General features: G+C 40.1%; 1 protein-coding gene across 3 annotated transcripts; it reads right to left on the reverse strand.

Moving 5' to 3' along the window:
• Positions 1 to 505: 505 nt before the first annotated feature.
• Positions 506 to 18,644, reverse strand: FEM1C (fem-1 homolog C). 3 transcript variants are annotated; one of them, XM_065663271.1, is made up of 3 exons: positions 18,560 to 18,644; positions 17,295 to 18,024; positions 506 to 4,515 (listed from the first exon to the last, which is right to left on the reverse strand). In XM_065663271.1, exons 2-3 carry the CDS (start codon positions 17,836 to 17,838, stop codon positions 3,206 to 3,208), a joined length of 1,854 nt encoding a protein of 617 aa, XP_065519343.1. In that variant the 5' UTR covers positions 17,839 to 18,024; positions 18,560 to 18,644; the 3' UTR covers positions 506 to 3,205. The 3 variants fall into 3 exon arrangements, with proteins under 3 accessions (XP_065519343.1, XP_065519345.1, XP_065519344.1); XM_065663273.1 differs by having other exon boundaries at positions 17,295 to 18,216; positions 18,560 to 18,638; XM_065663272.1 differs by lacking the exon at positions 18,560 to 18,644 and having other exon boundaries at positions 17,295 to 18,415.
• Between the last annotated feature and the right edge of the window lie 279 nt (positions 18,645 to 18,923).

Raw genomic sequence — 18,923 nt, forward strand, 5'->3', positions numbered from 1 at the left:
CTCCTATTTTCCACAGGCTTTAAGAAAGATCTTCCTTACTTCTCTCAACCTCAAGAGTATTCTATTCCTCTGTTTTTTTTAAGTCGTCTGTGCAATCGGGAAGAGACTTCAAAAGCTTTAAGGAGAAAACTAATTTGCAACTTTCTTGAAAAAGTACAAGGTTTTGCTAACTACTTCTACGCTATAAACTAAAATTACTAGTTTCCACAGTTCTCAGCGCAACTAATGGCATTTTCTAGAAACTGGGAAAATAATGTCATTCAGTTAAGCCTCTTCTTTACTATTACCCACTACCAGAACTTAAAGGTTGGGCTGCACCACTGTTTCACAGAAGGAAGGAGAATGAAACATGAAGTTTTGTTTAAGGTACAATTCTTAATGATGTGAAGACTGAACTCTAAAGCTGCAGCATTCATATTTAACTATTTACACTGAACAGAAAAAGTGGCTTACCAACCAGTAATGCAGCAGACCTATGGGTAACAGATATACAGACACAGAAACGTGTTCTCCAAAACATATTTTTAATGTAATCTGCATTTGGAGCCTAAAGAGAGCAAGAACAGAGAAATATGCTTGTTATTCCTTTTTTACATTACTGTTTAAGCTAAATTTCTTCACATGAAAAAGAAACTCCAGTATTTCCATACATGGAGCTAGCCCTGCATAGGAAGCCTTTGTGATAGAACACAAATACCATGTTATTTATAACCAAAACAACAATAACTTTTCATTCTGCCCTCACTGAGGGCTCAACTCACACTCAAAGCCGAGACATGAACAGTCTAGTATGTCTCCCATCAATTTTTCCAAAATTACTTTGAAGCATTAAATACCAACTGGCTTCATCATAATCACAGAAGACAGAAATTAGTGTGTAGTCTACTTACTCATATTTGCCAACATTTTAGAGTTTAACGGGCATTCCACTCTGTATTTCAAAGCATGAGGAAGCTATTTCAAGAGCAGTTATATCCTACCGCTGTCACCTTGCAGTTGATATAAAACTCACGAGAGGCACATTTTTTCATGAGGCTTTTACCTTTCTTATAAATCCTCCCGTAAGGATTTTGCTACAGCACTCTATTCCTTTTTTAAAAGTAGTGTTTTGTGAAAATGGAAACAGGTTTATTTTAATGAGTTGCAAAACAGTCGGTAAGAGACAGCTCTTTGGGGACTCTGAAAACACAAAATTACTTCCTATCCAGTGACTTCTGAAAAGTATATGGAAAACTAACTGTTGCCTTGCATTTCAGAAAGTGTGTTTACACTGCACTTAAACAGAACAAAGACACCAAAGACAGCTGGAATCTTGTTATCAGCATAAACTATACAAAAATAGGAATAAAGTCTTATAGAATTTGGTAAGAAAAGCATTTTTTTTTTTTAAGAGAATACTATTCATCTTCCTGGATTAAGTATCTCACTTGAAACCCAAGACAATGAGAAGAAAAACAGCTTTAAGCATTTATCCCCTACCCCCAAAAAAATACAACTTTGGAGGTCTCAACAAGCAAGGAGGTATCAGTGTCTCTGTCTCTAGAGAGCCATACTGTGAACTGTATAATCACTTTTAAAAGCTGTTACACCCCTGCAGGGCATAAAATTTTTTCAGCAGTGTTCCCAGTATTTTTCTGCATTGGTAGCTCAGAAGCAGTGGCAGTGCCTGAACACAAGCCTAAATGGACTTGTTGAATTTCTGGAGCAAAAGCCCTGTAGGTACACTTACAGCCCACCACTGAAATGAAATATCAAGTCAAAAATATCCAGTATGCTATACCACTAAATTTACAAGTAAACTATATTCTATCCAACTGAAATGATTTTCACTTTAAGACATTTGCAGAATAAATTCTACTATTAATCAACAGTAAAGTGCTGAATTAAATTAATTACCTGAATTGCACTCACATTTATGATCTTTAGTTATAGATTTCTTATCAAGTCAAAAGAGCCCTTTCTGTTGTAAAAGCTAAGCTGTTGTGCAAATATAAAAATAGGTACTTTAATTAAGAGCTATATACACAACAGAACTTTTGCTTTTTGTTATGTAGAGCTGACATAGCAGAGGTGAAAAAGCCATGCAAGTATTTATAAAGACACTTTAAAATTAAGAAAAAAGGACATTGCTATAGAACTTCCAACACCCTGCCATACAGCCATTTACTATATTAGATAATGTCTAGATCCAGACAGATAAGCATCATGCCACCAACATGCTTTAGTTTCTTATATAGCTAATGCTGATTTGTAAATTTTAAACTACAGCATACATTTGATCTATTTCTCATTAAAATGTATCATTAAGTTTGAGGTTAAACTTTGAACAACTTCACATCTAGTCACAAAACCAGCACAAGCAAGACATTAGTGCAAAGGGGAAGGTGTCAATTGTACATAATGAGGACTCCTCCCCTAACTGCATGATGCAATAAAACATTTTCAGATTTAAAGTTCAAGTGGATGACAAATAGAAAAATTGAGATATTCTCCCAAATTTAGAATAAATTTACAGAGAATCAGAAGGAAAACAACCTCCATTACAATAGTGAGAAAGTCAAACCCAAATTTGGAGAGCTGGTAAGTAACTCCAAAATTTATCATGCTATGAAGACAGCATTCTTGGAAAAGCTCAAAACTCCAAAATCAGCATTAAAGTTGAAACTGGCCAAGTGCTGCATAGAAATATGCTCACACACAACAGTCATGTTTAAGCCAGTGCATAGAGAAGATAAAAGCACTTATGGTAGCTGCAAATGTTAACAAGTCCATACAACATGTACAGTTTAGCAATGTGTCCATAGAAAAAGAAGAGAGAGTAGAAATGCTCAAGCAAAACCAAAAAGATGACCTTCCAACTGTATAAAATCCACACAGTGATATAAAAAAAGACACCAGTGGAAGATATTTAACTCAGTCCCAAACACCAACAGGCAAATAAGACCAGAATAGACAAGCCTTTGGCAGACAATTTTAAGAGTCTAAATATGGCATTACATTTCTAAATAATCCACAAAATATATTATATTGAATATTCATATTAAATACTAGGAACCCAACTCTGCAGATCTGATATTAACAATGCTTTAGCCAATGAGAGCAAGATGAAGCAAACTAAGAGAATGCTGGTGTATCGTAACAGTGCTCAAGGAAAATATTATCATGAAGTCATGCTTCAAAACCAGTACTCTGGCACTTCACACTATCATCTATGGAGCAAAACAAAGTTCTCTAGTTTTTCAGGGATGTGCCCTGTGTAGCATATATTATGATTCACTATTACACGGGCAGCAAGACACTGTAAAGTAGTATGATTTATCGGCTGGATTAAATTTTTTGCTATTTCCTTTTCATCCAGTAAATCACTAGCAGTTTGTTTACGTGAGTTGGTGGCATCAAAGTGAGAACCTGACTTGATAAGAAGATTCATGATGTCTGGATGGTTGTTCAGTGCAGCAGTGTGTAACGGACTGTTGTTATCGAAGTCTCTGACGTTTACATCAGCACCACATTCCACCAGGATAGCAGTAACTTGTAGAGAGGGGAATTTACAAACTGGGTAGCGACCCACACATGTAGTTTTATTGTCAACAGCAAGGTGAAGTGGACTAAAGTTATTCTTCCCTCTAGGCTGAAGCTTAAGAAACTTGTAAATAGTCTGTTTCTTAAAATGCTCCTGTTCTGAGCTGCAAGGTACTTTCTCCAACAAGCAAATTAAATGCAAGATGATGGAAAGGGCTTTGTTCAGCTGTATTGGATCAGGAGAACACTGGGTTTGTTTCATGGCCCGTTCTATTTCAAGAACACTTTTGCACAGTATACCCATTAGATCATCAAATGTGACAGTAGTGCCTAGCAGGCCTTTTGCCCTGTCCTGAAGCATGAAGGAAAAAAGTTCAGCAAATGATAGCAAACTGCTGGCTGTCATTGGGCTCAGTGGATCAAGATTGCTCTGCTGCATATCCAGAGCATATTTCCATAAGTTGATACAACGCTTGAAATTTCCAGAGTCAGCATAGACAGCACCTCTATATCTAATATAGTAGGATGTATCCGGGTGAGAAGGACCAAGAATTCGTTCTCTAATTAATAGTGCTTGCATTCTCATTTCATCAGGGTCTACAATAAGATTTTCTAGCTCTTCGGAACTATTAACTTCTTTAGCATAATCATATGCCATAATTAGTGTTTGTGGCACAGGTTTGGTCAGGATATTAGTCCTATCACTATATCTCATTTCCATAGCTCGCTTCCAGTATTTCAAGGCACCAAGCAGATCTCTCTTTTTGTCCACAAATGTTGCTCCTAGAAGTTCCAGGGCATTTATGCGTTCAGCCTTACTGGTCTGCACATGCTGTGTCAGAAAGTCCACGATATTTGTATGGCCTGTCACACTAGCTGACAGAAGGGGTGTCATTCCGTAACCATCCTTTTCCATTTTAGCACAATACTTCAGAAGCATCTTCATGATCTCCAGACTTCCAGATTCCGCACAGTCATGTAATGCTGTGTTTCCTGCAAGAGAATACAATTACACAAATCATAGTCAAGCTATAGTCTGAACTTTGCACTCTAACAGTTTAAAAATAGTTTAAAAAACACTAAACATTAATAGTTAATAAAAGGGAGCTACCTGTTTTGACATCTATGGTCTATGAAGGCTTACATGACAAGTCAAAATATCCAAGATCTGATTAAGTATCAAGGCTGATAGGCAATTATACAAACCAAAACATTTTATATTATCACCTGAAAGAATTAAACAGGTTTTAAGGACCTCTTAGTCTCATTATTTCAAAAAAGCAAACCCCAGCATAATTAAAACAGAATTCCTTACTACACAAAAACCACAGCAGCAGGCAATTCCTTAAGAGTCAAGCAAGCAGGGTAAATGACCAGCTTGGCTGAACAAGGAACTCCTTATAGAGCTCAAGAGGAGAAAGAAACTGTACACTCTCTGAAAGCACATTCAGGCTTTGAAGGAAGATTACAGAGCTGTAGTTCATGTATGCAAGAAGAAAAAAAGACAAAGCTCAATTAGAGCTGAAACTGGCCAGTGCTGTGTTAGACAACACAAATGCTTTACGTAGGTTAACAGCAAGAAGTGTAAAGAGAAAAAAAGAAATCAGACCAATATATGTTGAAGATGGTCTAATAAGAATGATAAAAAAAAGTGGAAGCTTTCCATGTTTTTTCTGCCTCAGTCTTTAATAATATGGATAGACCTTGAGATGCCCAGTCCCCAGAGTTGAAGGACTGAGTGTGGGAACAATGACTTTGCATTTGTTGATAACAAAATTTTAAGGGACCAGCTGTATCAGCTGAACATTCACAAGCAGTGAAGGAGCTAGCTAGGATGTTATTGCAGAACCTTCTCTATCATCTACCAAAGAGTCTTGGGAGGTCCCCACTGTCTGGAAGCTAGCCAGCATTATTCCAGTTTATAGGAAGGACGTAAGGGAAGATCCAGGAAACTACAGGCCTGTTAAATCTAATCTCGGTTCCTGGAAAAATTACAGAGATTATACTGGATACTATTGAAAGGCATTAAAGGACAATGCAAACATCAGTCAGCATGGAGAAGTCCTGTTTAACCGATCTGATATCATTCTATGATAAGGTCACCTGCCTGGTGGAAGGGAAGGTGATGGTTGTACTTTTTCTGGATTTTAGTATGGCTTCTGATGCTGCCCTCACAGCATCCTTCTGGGCACATTGTCCACCTCTGGAATATGCAGGTTCACTGTGTTCTGGGTGAAGAACTGGGTCAACAGCAGGGCTCAAAGTGGTGTAGTGAATGGGACTACCTTTACCCAACAGGTCACCAGTGGTGTTCCTCAGGGCTTAATTCCCAGGCCAGTTCTGTTCAGTATTTTTATCAATGTATCTGGATCTAGTTGATCATTTTAGGCCAGTTCCAGCTAAAATATTCTGTAAGAGATTTTGTATCTGCTTTCAAGTATGAAACAGAACCTTAAGCTATCTCCATGCTTTTTCACTTTTCCCTTCTTCCCCTGTCAAATTTCCCTTCCTATCATTCCCAGAAATGATTAAAAATAATGAGATCTATACGAAGATTAAAGCTGGGCTAACTCAGTATTGGCTTTGTGTGCCTCTACACTGTAACTCTTCTCTGCATCTACCAGACATTTTGACTTACACATTTTGAAGCAGTAACTGTATTACAACAGGCCCTTCATCTCAGCTGGGGCCTCTTGACACTGCCAGTATATTCTGTGGGAGCTGGATATTCTGACAAGCACATGTATAGGCCCAGACAAACTATTCTTAATGCTTTCTTAGGTCTTTATCCCGAAGTCCCAAGTTAATTCCTCTGCTCCTCTGGTTAGGATTCCCACAGGCAAAAAGGGAAAAAAAAATCCAACCAAGAACCTTCAACACACAACATCTAAGTGTCTATCATTTACATGCAGATTATTTCTCATTAGCATGACATTGCACAGTCTTTTATTTAAAGGCATTCCCATTCTAACACTGTGTGGGAAAGTTTCTAGAAAGCACTAGTGTCACCTGTTTGAAAACCGTATTCACATAAAATTAGAAAGCAACCATTGGACACCACAGTTAAATAATTTAAGTATGAGGCTTCAACTAGATGAAAATTTTGCTTTTAAAGTTACACAATTTACATCTACCTTGCTCTTCCATAAGGTGTTATACATTCTACAAATTCAGGCATAGCAACTTTTCAGCCTTCTACTAATATTAAATTATTAAGTGAAAGCTTATGTAAAAATCCCAACCCCAATTAAAGAGATCTTACATCATTAGCCCTGCGAATTGCAGATATCTGCCCATCAGATCATCAGTTTTTGTGACACTGTCAGTAAGTTTCCATATTCACAAATGAGACCTTTTGTACAGGTTCTCTGCACATTCAGATTTGGCTTTTTAAAGCTGGGAGAGAAGTCTCCCGACACTTCCTTATTTGCATTTTTGGCAGCCTTTTTTTTTTTTTTAAATGACAATAAGTCAGCAATTGACCGTGTGCTTTGCTACTGTATTTCCAGTCTCCAAGACAACTACAGTGGGTTAGGAAACAATACCAGAAAAAAAACCCAAAACAGAAAAACACAGAAAGTATCAGATTGTTAACAGATAGCAAGCTTCACTTGCAAAATATTCCTTTCATGAAACACTTCTGAATAGCAGCCAGCAATTCTATCATTCACTAACAAGTAGGTTGAGGAAAACACCCCAAAGTGGCACCTGAAATTATTTCTTAGATCAAGATCCACAAAGCTAAAAACAGTTCATACAATAACAAGTTTGTTAATTTGGCATCTTTATCAGATATAATTCCCTCTGTCCTTATCACACACCACAGACCAGAAAATGCCAATACCTATAAATTTCTAACATGGGAAGGTGTCAAATGCAACAAATACAAACTCACCAATGCACATACATTTTAAGCCTTCTTACTATGCTGGAGAAAGTCCAGTCGGTATGTAACTTCAGCAGACACCCTAGAACTAAAGACTGGCTGTTCCCTCAGTCCATCTGCACTTCTGCACTCAGTGATGAAGATAAAAACCAGATGCTTGTGGGTGTTGGCTGAGCCACCAGTCAATACAGCCATTTCAGAGTGTTTTCAAGTCCGTCCCGCACATCAGAGCTCCGAAACACTGGAATTCACACCTATTTTTTACCTTCAAGTCTATATTTTCAAGGTATTTTAAAAGTCATAACATAAAATCGTATTAAAGACAAATAAGCCAAAAGGTATTAACACCACCAAAGTTCCTACTATTGCTTCACATCTACTAATACACATTTTTCTAGCTTTGACAATAGGATCACTGGCAGCTGTTCATATGACACATTGTAGACCCATTGCCATATAATGCTGCTCTTGACACTCTTATCAATTGCCAGCCATATATGCTATGACATATTAATACTGAAAAAAATCCTCATAGATTAAGCTTGGCCACTGTCTGGGTAAATACAGGTGCTATCCAACAGTCTGCATGTCATTAATTTATAAGGCAGCTACGCAGAACATAAGGAAATATGCTTAACACTCCACAAAATTTCAGTACTCTGTCCAACTGCACGTCCTTAGTTAAAATAAATAAATAGCGTTTGTATTACAATTTTTTACTTTGGTTTAAGCAGCCGTTATTGACAGCATATCAGAAGTAGTGTAATTTTTTAGCTACTTATATTGTAGTAGGCCTTAGAGTTAAAATAACCATAGTTATTTTAAGCCATGTACAAATCAACAAAGGAAGGCTATCACCACTAATTTTTAGTGGCTGCACCTCATTTAGGTTTGACTGGATGGTACAGGTACCATTGTCAAAGCCAACAAACTTTTAGAGAGGAAATGTTGATGGGGTAGACAAACAGTTGAGGACTGCCAATTTAAAAAAATAATAGAAAAACAAAACAAAACCCCCAAACCCCACCACATATACATAAACCCTACGAAATAACAAGATTACCAGCCATCTACACCTAGAAGTGTATTAAGTGTGAAATTTTAGAAGAACTCAAAAGAAAAAGGAAACTTTTATCCTACTCTATGTTTGACATATTGAGCAGGAATTGGAACAGCTCAAGTAAGTATGGCAAATCAATCATTATTCTGTGAATTAACTCAGCCATTTCAGAACCACTGTATTGTCTATAGCGACAAGAATATACAGTGGCTGAAAACAAATCAGCAGTTAATTTTTGTAACAAACTAAAAGCCAACAATACATCTACTGTTATATTAAAAAATGAAAAGGCTGGAAAACCTGATATTCCTTCTCTTTGATGAAGAGTTTTCCAAGAGACATATACAAAGATGTTTTTTACTTTTTTTAAGGTGTGAATGGTTATTTCAAAGTAGGTTTCAATAAAATTTCTTAATCCAATTTTTATTTCAAAATGAGCTGCAAGGATTTAATTACATACAGAAGACAGTTAATATTGCAACAACACGAAAGTTTCATTGTTCTTGCACAGAAATAAAATTAGACTGGGTATGTTATAGTAGTCACAGTACTCCTCTGCTAGAAAGCGATTCCCACCATTATTAATACTCCTTACTTTCTTTCTATCTATATTGCACTTTACTATTCATATTATCTAGTAACTTCCTCTGATTAAAAAAAAAGCAACAAAAAAATGGAATAACCCTACCTCCAGTCCTTCCAAATCTTGCAAAAACAAAGTAAGAAAACAGGTATGGTCAACTGATGCCATATCTTCATGTTTTATTCTTTTGTTACTTTTTTAAAGCTAGTATGAACACTACACAGACTGAATTCTCTTAACTACCCACTGTTACCAAAAACTGATCAGAGTGAGGGTTTAGCATTCAAATTCATAATTAGGCCATTTCTTTCTATGTCAGAAGCAAATAATTCCCAAAATAGACTGGTAGCTTGTGACATGGGAATCAAAGAAAATGAAGTAGTCACACAGAAAGTGACTTGAAGCCAACCAAGTACATCTATTTCCTAACACAGAATGCTTGGTTTCTGAGTAGTAAAACTTACAGTAAAATTTAGGATCAATCTGACTTCATATTCAAGATGTTTAAACATAAGAGAAAAAAAGTTTCATTTAAATGACTGGTCAGTATGTAATTTACCCAAATGTGTATATTTTCGTAGCCTTACAATTAGTCACTTTTCTAAAGTTAAGTTGTTCATGTAACATCGAGTTTTTCTTTCCCTAACAGATCACTTGAAATAACTAAGACTAAGAGTTTTACTGATTACAAAAAAATAAATGTATTACTATGTACATACAAACATGGACAGTGCACAAGAAAACTGATAAAGATCCCTACGAACAGTCTGCATGACAAAGAAAAGCTAAAGGTATGTGTTTCCTTTAGAAGAAATTAAGAAAAAAATTGAGAAGAACTGCTAATCTCTGCAAGTTATTTCAATCGAGTTTCCATATGCTGTAAGGGAACAATTACTCTCTTGTTCACCACAGCACTTCAAAAGAACTTGCATAATCAAGATTATCCATACAAAGCATGCTGTTCTCCATTTAATTTCAACATAAACTCCTTTTTAGTTGAAATTATTGAATTTGTTTCTTTAAACTGTATTCTTCTTATTTACAGCCATTCCTACTTAAGTTCAGTTTCTACAGCATCAAGCATGAAATATCTAAAAAATGGAGTGCACTACATCATTAACACCAAAAAAAACCCCACCAAAAACCACAAACAAACCAACAAAAAAAAAAAAAACCAACAAAACACCTAAAGACCCAAATCAGAAAAAAGACCCTAAACACTTTTAGAGCAAGGGTTTATTCACTGGGTAGGGAGAAGAAAGGGGAGGCTTTGGGTTTATTTGTTTGATTCTCTCCCCTCCCCAGAAACGAGTCTTTGCAAGCAGACAAGACTGGCAACCTCAGAAGAGAACAAACCTTTCAGACTCCTTAATGTTTACTGCAAGAGAAAACTAATTTTTAACACAAATTAAACTACATTGATGATAGAGCAAAAAGTGTAAGTCTCTTTAATCTTCCTGTTTCTGGGTCTGCCAAGTCTGTAAAAGGTTTTTTTCCTTTAGCAGCAGGTCTGAGTATTATGCTTCCCAGTATCCCACAAAAATGACAAGACTGAAATAGCACCAGCCCTTGATATAGTACTACTGTATGTATAACCTTGACACAGTACCCATAGAGACTGAAGTCTGTATGCTTTTATACTTTCCAAAGTAAGGAAGCAAAGTCAACAAGCCTTGTCCTCCACATTATTTTACAAAATCATTCTGATCAATTACTGTCCCAGTAGAATTTAAGAACAACAAGATTTTGAATCATAGGGTTATTCTGCATTTCCAAAACCAGCGAGTCCCTCCAACTGCTATGGTAGTATGTGTCCTGGGTTTAGCAGTAGCAGTCAGTTTTTCTCCTCCTTAGTAGCTGGTACAGCGCTGTATTTTGACTTTCAGTCTGGGAACAGTGCTGGTAACACCGACTGTTTTTAGTTGGTGCTAAGTAATATTTATTCTGTCTAAGGACTTTGTGAGTCTCATGCTCTGCCAGGGACAAGGGGAGGCCAGGAGGAAGCAGAAACAGGACACCTGACCCAAACTAGCCGAAGAGGTATTTCATACCACCGTACGTCATGCCTCATGCCCAGGGAGGTAACTGGGAGTTACCCGGAAGGGAACGGGCTCTCTTCGGGGCGGGGGTGGGGGGCCGGGAATCAAACTTGTTCGGCAAGTGGTATTGTATTCTCTTCCCTTGTTATTTTCTCTTATCATTATTATCATTGGTGGTAGCAGTAGTGATTTGTGCTATACCTTAGTTACTGGGCTGTTCTTATCTCAACCCGTGGGAATTACATTCTCTAGATTCTCCTTCCCATCCCTCTGGGAGCTGGGGGGCAGGGGGGAAAGGAAAGAAAGAGGGAGAAAGGGGGGGGGGGGGGGGAGTGAATGAGCTGTGTAGCTCGGTTTAAAGCACGACAGTGTGGTGCACCATAAATGATGAAGAGTCAGGGCTTGAAACCAAATGTTCCTGCTCAGTACTCAAGAGACACCTAAAGGAGCATGCAGTCCAGCATTCCTTAGGAAATGTTCTTAATTCTCAGGAGAAGAAAAATTAGCCTTTGGGCCACCAGACTAGTCTGCTAACTGAAGAAGAGGGACAGAATTAGTGAAGATCACTAGTAAAAACCACTAATACCACCCTGGAGACAAAGAGACCACATACCAAGCAGCTGAGCAATGGAAACACTTACAAGCCATGTTCAAGAAAAAAGAAAGAAAGAAAAAAAAAAAATCTGCTGTCCAAGTAGATATTTTTGAAGAGAAGAGTCCTTATTTCCTGCACCATTATACTCAGACCATCCTTGCTATCAGCAGATATGTACTTTAACTGCAGAATGAAGGGGATGAATCTCAGCTGCTACAGCAAGTCTGGTAGAAACGGATAAAGCATAACACAAATTACCAAACTGTACACTGCTCATTTTCAAAATGCAAGATCTAAGTGTCCTGTCCAGAGTTAGAACAGAAGGGTAAGATACCTATAAACAGTCTGCATGCAAAACAGAATCACAAAAATCACAGAGTGGTTTTGGTTTGAAGGGACCTTAAAGCTCATCCAGTTCCAACCCCTGCCACGGGCAGGAACACCTTCCACTAGACCATGTTGCTCCAAGTCCTGTCCAACCTGGCCTTGAACACTGAGGCAGCCAGTGTCTCATCACCCTCACAGGGAAGATTTTTTTCCTAATGTCTAAAATCAAATCTCCTCACTTGTCAGCTTAAAGCCATTGCCCCTTGTCCCTATCCTTACACGCTCTTGCAAAAAGTCCAGCTCCAGATTTCTCGTAGGTCCCATTTAGGCCCTGAAAGACTGTTATAAGGTCTGCCCTGAGCCTTCTACAGGATGCACCAGCCTAGCTCTCTCATCATCTCTTCCTAGCAGAGGCGCTTCAGCCCTCTCATCTTTATAGCCTCATCTGTACTCATTCAAGCAGGTCCATGGCACTCTTGTGCTGAGGGCCCGAGAGCTGAATGCAGGACTGTAGGTGGGGTCTCAAAAGAGCAGAGTAGAGGGGGAAAAATCACCTCCCTTGAGGTGCAAGCTTCTGGGCTGCAACTGTACACTGAAGCCAGCTCATGTTTTTCTCATCAACCAACACCTCCAAGTCCTTCTCCACAGGGCTACTCTCAATCCAGTATCCACCCAACCTGTATTTCTGCTTGGGATTGCCCTGATCCAGGTGCAGGAACTTGCACTTGGCCTTGTTGAACTTTGGCTGGCACTGGCTCACCTCTCAAGTCTGTCAAGGTCCCTTTGGATGGCATCCCTTCCCTCCAGTGTGTAAACCACATCACACAGCTTGGTGTTGATGGCAAACTTGCTGAGGGTGCATCAATCCCACTGTCTGTGTCACTGACAAAGACATTAAAATCGTGCCAGTCTCTGAGGAACCACTTGGACCTTGAGCTACTGACCACAACTCTGAGTGTGACTACCCAGACAATTCCTTATCAACAGTGGTCCATCTGTCAAATTCCTCTCTCTTGACTTTAGAGACCAGTATGTCACGCACGACAGCGTCAAATGCCTTGTATAAATTCAGGCAGATGATGCCAGTCACTGTTCCTTTATCCACCAGCACCATGGTGGCATTAGATGAAAGGCCACCAGTTTTCTCAGGCATGTTTTGCCCTTAGTGAAGCCACACTGGCTGTCGCCAACCACTCCCTTATTGTCCACATGCCTTAGCACAGTTTCCCTAAGGTTCTGCTCCATGATCTTGCTGAGGACTGAGGTGAGACTACCTGGCCTGTAGTTCCCCTGGTCCTCCTGTTTCCCCTTTTAAAAATGAGGATTATGTTTCCCCTTCTCTGGTCAGCAGGAACTTCACCAGACTGTCATGACTTCTCAAATATGATACATGACAGCTCGACAACTACATTTGCCTTTTTTATTATGACAGTTATACAAAATAATTTATTCTAAACATACAATCCAACAAACACAGCCCCAGGTATATCCCCCATGGAGCCCAAGTCTGTAATTTGAAGGCCCAAGGATTGCTACCATTACAAGTACAAGCATTTCCCTTCCTACCCATAGCAGGCAAACAAAGACTGTGCGCAGAAACACATCAGTGAAACACTGTATTCAGGAATACAGCAGTCAATTCTAAACATGGTAAGGAAGCACCACTCTTAACAGGTCACTAGCAGGCTTTGCAACGCAGCAGGAGAGAAAACTGAATGCAGCTGACACAGAAAACATCCTTCTCATCCAGCACAAAGGTAGGCAGGTCTGTGCTTCACGTAAGGAATTGTTCTAGAGTGAGAAATATCCCACCCTTCTTAACCCAGGTATCAGTGTCCCCCCCTCACCACCACTGTTCTTGTTATATTAAACATTTGTTAATAACTCTTTTGTTTACATGTCTGTTATCTATGTGCTTCATAAAAGTCTGGGGAAACTTTTTGTGAAAGTTCAGATTTAAAAAACAGAAGAAACAAAGACAACTAAAGGCTCATACTTCAAATTCAGAACCATTGAGCATCTTTCACAGTAGAGCACTTATCTACACCATGCATCTTGTTACCTCCCCTCTTCACCACCATGTCCTGTGGGACAGTGCCAGACTGACAATCTACTTCAGTGTAGCATCTGATCTGATTCAGACTCTGAAGTCTATGAGGATCTAACTCCCTAGCTGTGCTTTTGCACTTTCGAAACAGACATTCAAGAACCTCTGCATCTGAATTTCCATAGTGCAAAACACAGCTGTGGGATTCTGCCTGTATTTTAGAAGCAGGATTTCACTGTACGTTTTCACCTGCTCTGTTACATACTCTGCCTCTGTTATCACCCAGACTTTTAGATGTTTGTGAACTTACCCATTTTTTCATCTTTTCCTGAAACTGTCAACACTTTGAAACTTTTTCATGTCTTTCCAAGCTTTAGACTTTCCTGGGCTTTCTTCCCATCTTAAAGTTCTACCTTGCAAGATTATGACCAAGTGGAAAAACATGGAATAGTTCAAGTGATTTTGCCCACATCTCTCCTTTCTCCCTTCTTTCCCCCCTCCCTCCCCATTTTAAGAATAATATCTGGAAAAGAATATATACTGATCTCCCACAAGAGCCCCTCTACTGAAATTACAGTTTTGTTTGTATAGTGTAGCCATTTTAAGACGAACCAAAACTTGCAGTAACTGAAGCTTTTACATCTTTCACAGAACAGCAGGCCTTCCCCACGGACCCAGGAAGGGGTCTATTTAAAAAGAATTCAGACACAATTCAGAGCAACAACTTTCCTACTCAAGAGCAGAGCACTCATGTTCTCTGTAACTCCCCATCACAAGGGCAGGCATGCTGTCAACTGTTTAGTACACAGCAGTTGTACAGCAGGGAGGAATACAACCTGAAAATAATACACGAAGTCTTTGAGGTGGATAAGACAAAACAGAATCAATCCTGTTGGAAATACTAATTTGAAATTAACAGGTACTGAGCATGCTTGCAAAACAAAGCCACTGCAATACCCACACTGCTGCAATACTTAGGGCTATCAGTTTTCCTTGCCTTTCCACCGCTGACTTTCACTTTCAGATTTTATAGCACTTTCTACCTCACTGCTGCTTATTAAACAATTTCAGAGATCAAACTGCTTTAAGACGCCAAAAAGAAAAGGTATATTCGTGTCGTATCAGCTGGGATTTCCACATGCAAAAACTTATTCCACATACTTGGTTGATACCCATTTTGTACACACATTCATTTGTACCCATGGCAGTTTTAAGTATAAAATGAGTTTTAATAAGCTAAAGCATATTCAACCCAACTTTTAAAAACTTAATTCAAATAAGGATCAGTTATACTTAATGAATCTTTGCTCACGTGCCTCGTGTGAGTCACACAGAAACAAAAGGAAGCAGAGAGAGGAAGGAATTAAGAGAAAATTCTCAGGAGTGCGTGGCTGTCACTCAGCCATCTCAGCAAAAGCAAGTAACACTTATGCACAAGTGAATAAGGACCAGTATAGTAAAGCCTACTCCACCAACACAAAATGAGGGGAAAAAAGAGCTGCAGAGATACATGATTTTCTCTTTTACACCACTGAACTGCACTGCTCCGTTCACACCTCTCATATAAAGGAATAGGTTTAAAACTAAAAAGCAATACACACTTTATATTTAGCTTGTTATTCCAAGAACCCTATCTAGAAAAATTACATTTTTATCCCATCACCAGTCCATGGTGATTCATAAGCAACCTTATGTCCTTACAAAGGAAGATTTATTTTGCTCTGCCCACCTTTCTGACAAATCTGTAGTTTAGTTTTCTTTACATTAAACCTACAAATCTGCACGATTTGCTGAAAGAAAGGCATATTTAACTGAACAGTTTTTCCAAGAATTACTCTCATATTTGGTATTTACCAGTATCATACAACAATCTAGACATAAATTATACTTTAACAGAAATAACTTTAAGGTATAGTACACTGTTACAAACGTAATTTGCCTAAAACAGGCAGTGGAAACGGCCTTTTACACTACAAAAAGATTTAGCAAGTTCATAATATAAATATCTCAAAGGCAGGTGCAGACTCTTTTCAGTGGTGCCCAGCAACCAGATAAAGATCAATGGCCAGTAACTAAAACACAAGCGTCACCTCAACACAAGGAAGAACTTCCTTACATTGAGGGTGGCAGAGCACTGGAACAGTGTAGGGTTGTGGAGCCTCCCTCTCTGGAGACATTCAAAACCCGCCAGGACAAGTTCCTGTGTAACCTGCTCTGGGTAGCCCTGCCTTGGCAGGGGGTTGGACCAGATGATCTCCAGAGGTCCCTTCCAACCCCAATGACTCTGTGATATATATATAAAAATTTATATATTATATTATATATAAATATATATAAAAATATATAGAAATAATATATATTATATATTTTATATATATATAAAAAATAAGCTGCTGAAACACAATCCTAGCTCAGTGAGCTAAAAACTTAACTGTAACCTCCAATAGCGGGTATGCTTTTCAAGCAAATATCACACCCACATACATGTTTGAGATGTAATGAAAAACAGTAGTTAAACCAAGACAGCCACGTAATTATGATCACAGCAAAAATGCCAGAAATCTTCATTCTGAATGATAACACCAGGTGCACAGAGATATCATTTGTGATTTGCCCACCACTAGAAGTCCTTCTGTTTGGATCACAGTCACCTGCAGCTTCATTTTTTAATCTTCATATATGTTTTTTTTACTAGCACTGAAAAAGGCCCAAAATTATATAAGAATCTCGAGGGAAAGGAGGTTAAAAGCAGTGGTTATTAATTTCCAATGCAGAAAATATTTTCTCTCCTTTACGCATCTTTTCTTGCATTAGCCTTATTGCTATAGGTAAGTTTTAGGTCCCACTTATCTGCTTTGTTAAGAAATAGCATGAAGAACAAGAATACATGTTCATATATTTGAATATGTTGCTACACCAGCATCTATAAAGAGGAGTTCTCAGTGTGTTCATTAGCTTTTTGCACACACATAAATGTGAATTTTCATGACTGTCTTTTTAAGAATTATGGGGTTAAGATTAAAATGTGTGAATTCAGAATGAAATTATACAACCTGTGTTAGCAAAGGAGTAGACAGAAGAGTAAGAACATTACTAGATACACTTCACCTCTTTCTCATCCACCTTATGAGACTAAAAGAATATTTTTGGATGCCAGCCTCCTGAAGAAGGTTAACTGAGTAACTTCACCCTTATGCACCACAACGAAAGGGAAAAAAAATCAACCCTCACTTACCTTTAACACTTTTTCTGTTAACATCGGCTCCTTTCTCAAGTAAATACTGAGCAATTTCTTTGTGGCCTTTGTAACATGAGATCATCAAGCATGTATGCCCATGCCGATTAGATACTTCCAGGTCTGCTTTGTGCTCCACAAGGTACTTTACTATTTCCAGGTGACCATCAAAACAGGCAGCTCTAAGCGGTGTTGAATTTGTCAGAGTTGTGTTGTTGACAGATGCACCATGATCTAACAGACACTGCACCACCTTCAAGTGGCCAGCTGCCGACGCTGCCCATAATGGCGGAGCCCCCTCAATGGTCTCACCATCAAAATTCACAGAACCACCAACTTCTATCGATGCAGAGCAGTGGTCCAACAAGTACTCCACCATGTCAAGGTGACCGTAACGGGCTGCCATCAGAAGTGGTGTGGCGCCACTGGTTTTCTCTGATATCAGTAGGGCTACCTCTTCTCTTGTTTTGCTTGCCAGTAGCTTAGAGAGGAGCCGCAGCTTGCCATCACGAGCTGCATTGAACACTGCTGTCTTTAGATCCATCTAGTCTGCACCTCTCTGCTTCTTGAAGGACACACGCCTGCCTTTTTCAGGGTCAAAAGCTTACTGGATATACACAGCCCAAACAGAGTGTCCCCAGCTTCTTCTCAGAAGAGTTTCATCTAGACGGGACAACATAGAGACTCCGAACGGGATCCTGACAAAGCACAGGCTGTGCTTACTATGAATCTGCAAGAGAAAGAATTCTGGATGTTTTCACCTCCTGCTTCACAGACAAGTAACCGCAACTGTGATTTTTCTACAGCTACACTCGCTTCTGCGGTGTGCCAACGTCCAGCCGCCTTCCCTGGGACGTCCCCAGGCTGCCCGGCGCCCCTGAGGAAACCTGTTGGCGGTGGGGGGTGGAGTGATCCTACCAGCCTGTTATCCATAAGAGAAGCAGAGAAATCCTCTTCTCCTTTACACTGCTAAGAGCCATGCCCCCGATTTGTTCCGAGGTGCGGCTTGAAGAGCTCCTGCTGCCCCAAGGAGTCCACAGACACGTACCGCAAGGGGAAAGCCAGGAGCGGAGGGGAGGGCACGGCACGGCACAGCTGAGCCTCAGACGAGGAGAGCCTAGTCCTGCCTTCTGCCTCACAACCAGCTCCCGCCCGCCCAGAGGATCCCGGCCCTCCTCAACGAGAGGCCCCTCCCGCACCCCTTCCCCTCAGTGCTCCTTCAGGGACCACCCCGGCCTCCCCGCCCACCCGGGCCTGCCTATTACCTTCCCAGGACGCTACCGACGCGCCTACGCCCGCGTTCAATCCAGCTCCTCCATAACAGCCACCCCCCGCCACCCACTACCAGCCCTACTCTGGAGTGGGGCGCAGCACCGCCTCTTGGGCGCAGACTAGACCAATCCGAAAAGGGAGAGGGCGCCCGCCAGCCAATCGCAGCGGGGCTGGGGGCGGGACTACGCCGCCGCTCAAGCTCTTGCGGAGCGCGGCGGAGAGCTACCAGCAGGCGAGATCGATCCCCGCGGCGCGCCCCCTCCAGGGCGGGGCTTGCTTCGTGGGGCGGGAATGGCTTCGTGGGGCGGGGCTGGCTTCGTGGGGTGGGGCTGGCTTCGTGGGGCGGGGCTTGCTTCG

This window comes from Lathamus discolor, chromosome Z (genome assembly GCF_037157495.1).
Source record: "Lathamus discolor isolate bLatDis1 chromosome Z, bLatDis1.hap1, whole genome shotgun sequence".
NCBI classification, from domain to species: domain Eukaryota; kingdom Metazoa; phylum Chordata; class Aves; order Psittaciformes; family Psittacidae; genus Lathamus; species Lathamus discolor.

Coding starts and splice junctions, on each gene's coding strand:
- FEM1C (XM_065663271.1), bottom strand. CDS start 17,838: ATGGATCTAAAGACAGCAGTGTTCAATGCAGCTCGTGATGGCAAGCTG. Junction 4,516..17,294: donor TAACAGAAAAAGTGTTAAAG/GTAAGTGAGGGT, acceptor ATTCTCTTGCAG/GAAACACAGCATTACATGAC.